The 3235-nt window shown below is 43.4% G+C and overlaps 1 protein-coding gene across 1 annotated transcript; it reads left to right on the top strand.

The window, feature by feature from the left end:
• Positions 1–328: 328 nt before the first annotated feature.
• LOC100608654 (ubiquitin-conjugating enzyme E2 E3-like) lies at positions 329–1544 on the top strand. The gene has a single exon (XM_054677017.2). It carries the CDS (start codon positions 382–384, stop codon positions 1003–1005), a length of 624 nt encoding a protein of 207 aa, XP_054532992.1. The 5' UTR covers positions 329–381; the 3' UTR covers positions 1006–1544.
• The last annotated feature ends 1691 nt before the right edge of the window (positions 1545–3235 follow it).

Consider the following 3235-nt stretch of genomic DNA (forward strand, 5'->3'; position numbering starts at 1 on the left):
AAATTAAAAGAAATGGGAGCCGAACCGGACGGCGGCGGCGGTGGCGGGAGGCTGCAGCGCGCGGGGGTCTCCCGCGTACCCTCCGCCTCGCCCGGAGCTAGCGCCTTCGCTCAGCCGAGCTCCCACCCCACCCCCTTTTTTCCGAAGGCGCCTCCGGCCGGAGCCAGGCACTGCACAACCCCCTCCGACTTTCAATGTTCCACACTCCCCGGCCAGAGCCTCCTCAGCTTCTTTTTGTCTCTCCCCCCTCCCCTCCCCCAACAGCTGCCTCCATTTCCTTAAGGAAGGGTTTTTTTCTCTCTCCCTCCCTCACACCGTAGCGGCGCGCGAGCGGGCCGGGCGGGTGGCCGGCCGAGTTTTCCAAGAGTTAGCTTCACCAAGATGTCCAGTGATAGGCAAAGGTCCGATGATGAGAGCCCCAGCACCAGCAGTGGCAGTTCAGATGCGGACCAGCGAGACCCAGCCGCTCCAGAGCCTGAAGAACAAGAGGAAAGAAAACCTTCTGCCACCCAGCAGAAGAAAAACACCAAACTCTCTAGCAAAACCACTGCTAAGTTATCCACTAGTGCTAAAAGAATTCAGAAGGAGCTAGCTGAAATAACCCTTGATCCTCCTGCTAATTGCAGTGCTGGGCCTAAAGGAGATAACATTTGTGAATGGAGATCAACTATACTTGGTCCACTGGGTTCTGTATATGAAGGTGGTGTGTTTTTTCTGGATATCACATTTTCATCAGATTATCCATTTAAGCCACCAAAGGTTACTTTCCGCACCAGAATCTATCACTGCAACATCAACAGTCAGGGAGTCATCTGTCTGGACATCCTTAAAGACAACTGGAGTCCCGCTTTGACTATTTCAAAGGTTTTGCTGTCTATTTGTTCCCTTTTAATGGACTGCAACCCTGTGGATCCTCTGGTTGGAAGCATAGCCACTCAGTATTTGACCAACAGAGCAGAACACGACAGGATAGCCAGACAGAGGACCAAGAGATACGCAACATAATTCACATAATTTGTATGCAGTGTGAAGGAGCAGAAGGCATCTTCTCACTGTGCTGCAAATCTTTATAGTCTTTACAATACAGACTTCTGTGTATATGTTATACTGATTCTACTCTGCTTTTATCCTTTGGAGCCTGGGAGACTCCCCAAAAAGGTAAATGCTATCAAGAGTAGAACTTTGTAGCTGTAGATTAGTTATGTTGAAAACGCCTACTTGCAAGTCTTGCTTCTTTGGGATATCAAAATGTATTTTGTGATGTACTAAGGATACTGGTCCTGAAGTCTACCAAATATTATAGTGCGTTTTAGCCTAATGCATTATCTGTATGAACTTATAAAAGTAGCTGTAGATGACTAGGAATTATGTCATTTGTATTAAACCCAGATCAATTTCTGAGTATGTGGTTCATGCTGTTGTGAAAAATGTTTTACCTTTTACCTTTGTCAGTTTGTAATGAGAGGATTTCCTTTTACCCTTTGTAGCTCAGAGAGCACCGGATGTATCATCTCAAACACAATAAACATGCTCCTGAAGGCATAGTTTCCTGTCGTAATATTTTAAGTCAGTCTTGTTAGAAGGTGTGTCTGAGATGACTGTTGATGAAATAAAAATGTGGCTATGAAGATTACTAAAGACTAGCACAAATAAACCAATTCTTGAATTGAAAACATTTTTAAAAAATTAAAGACATGGCACTGGGAATCTTAGTAACCAAACTTCTGAGGTGTACTGAAGGGTCCCAGGGATTATTAAGGACAGAAACTTGCTTGAAGAGCATCTAAGTTTGTGTTTTTAGTGCTCCTTAGAGAAACAAGTAAGGGAGCATGAGAAGCATGACAGAAAAGGGTACGAAGCCAAGCAAGAGGCTGTTCCAAGCCAAGTCTCAGCGCGTCAACCAAATCCTACAAGGGAGTTCTGAAGTGTAAATTATAACTCAGAGTTTGCTCCAACCAGAGGCAAGGGAGTTTGGTTTTCATACACCTGCACCAGTTAGTTAAACCCCACTCTCACCTGGGGAAACATAACCCCCAAGCACTTCTCTCTCCACCTATCAGGGCAAAGAGCTCTAGTAGCCCCAAAGATGACATCCTAAAAGAATCACAGGTATGGACCATTAGAGACAAAGCACACAGAAGCTGGGGAAGGAGTACGCAGGATGATTAAAGGGATTATCAGAGGGCTCATGGTGGGATGCTGAGAGTGTCCATGACAAACCCTATTTAAATTATTTTTTGACCTTTTCTCTGCCTGTTGTCTTTACCTTTTCCCCAAAATACTAGCTTCCTCCATGAGCCAGGGAACATGGTTGTCAATTACTCTTAAGTATCACATCCTGCAGGTTTCACCACCAAATTGGAAGCTTTGTACTCAGTGCCAGTTAGGAAAGTCATGAGGAAAGAAGAACTTGTATTGGCCTGGCTTGAATACAGTGCTCACTTTTGAACCAATCTAGCCTTGGGGACAGGGTGATATAAAAACATGGTGGCCCTACAAGAGCTACATTTGAAGTAAAGTAAGAAGCAGTTTCTAAAAGAAGAAGGGCTGTGATATTGCTAGAAGAAGGTAGATATGCTGATGAGACTAAAAGGAAACCAAACCCACTTGGTTGGAGAATGGGGTTGTCATGGTGAGAGTTACGTGTTCAGTCCTTATAGGACTTGTCAGTGCTCTACATAGAGAACCTAGTTAAGATTGCATCCTTACTATAAGTGGGTCTGCAGGTGCCAGTTTCTGGTCACAAAAAAATATGCATATGAAAGAAGAAATTGCATATTATTTGCAGAAAAAATCTCAAATGGACACCCTGTTGGGGTACATACAAACATGAATTCAGTCTTCATTAATTTAGTCTATTGGATCCTTATGCATGGATTTCCTTGTTAAATACAAAAGGGATTTTCAATGTAGGAAATATACAGCTGGAGGGGAACTGGACCATTTAGATTACCTCAATTTATTCTCTTAGCCTGAGTTTTCTTTGTGAGGCTACAGATGCTTAATAACTGTTTAATCCAACTAGAGGCTCTTCCCTCTAGTATCTTAGAGGTGAGATACCTACATTTATTTCTTCAGTTTAAAGAGATGCTGTCTTTGCTCATTTAACATCACTTTCAACCTATGTCTCTGCTTCTGTTTATCAAGAATTTTTAGTGTAACATGCTCTGATATTAACATAGTCTTGCATGAATATTGCAATGTGCAGAGGGACAGTGTTGTTATCACGTATCAG

This window comes from Pan troglodytes, chromosome X (genome assembly GCF_028858775.2).
Source record: "Pan troglodytes isolate AG18354 chromosome X, NHGRI_mPanTro3-v2.0_pri, whole genome shotgun sequence".
NCBI classification, from domain to species: Eukaryota; Metazoa; Chordata; class Mammalia; order Primates; family Hominidae; genus Pan; species Pan troglodytes.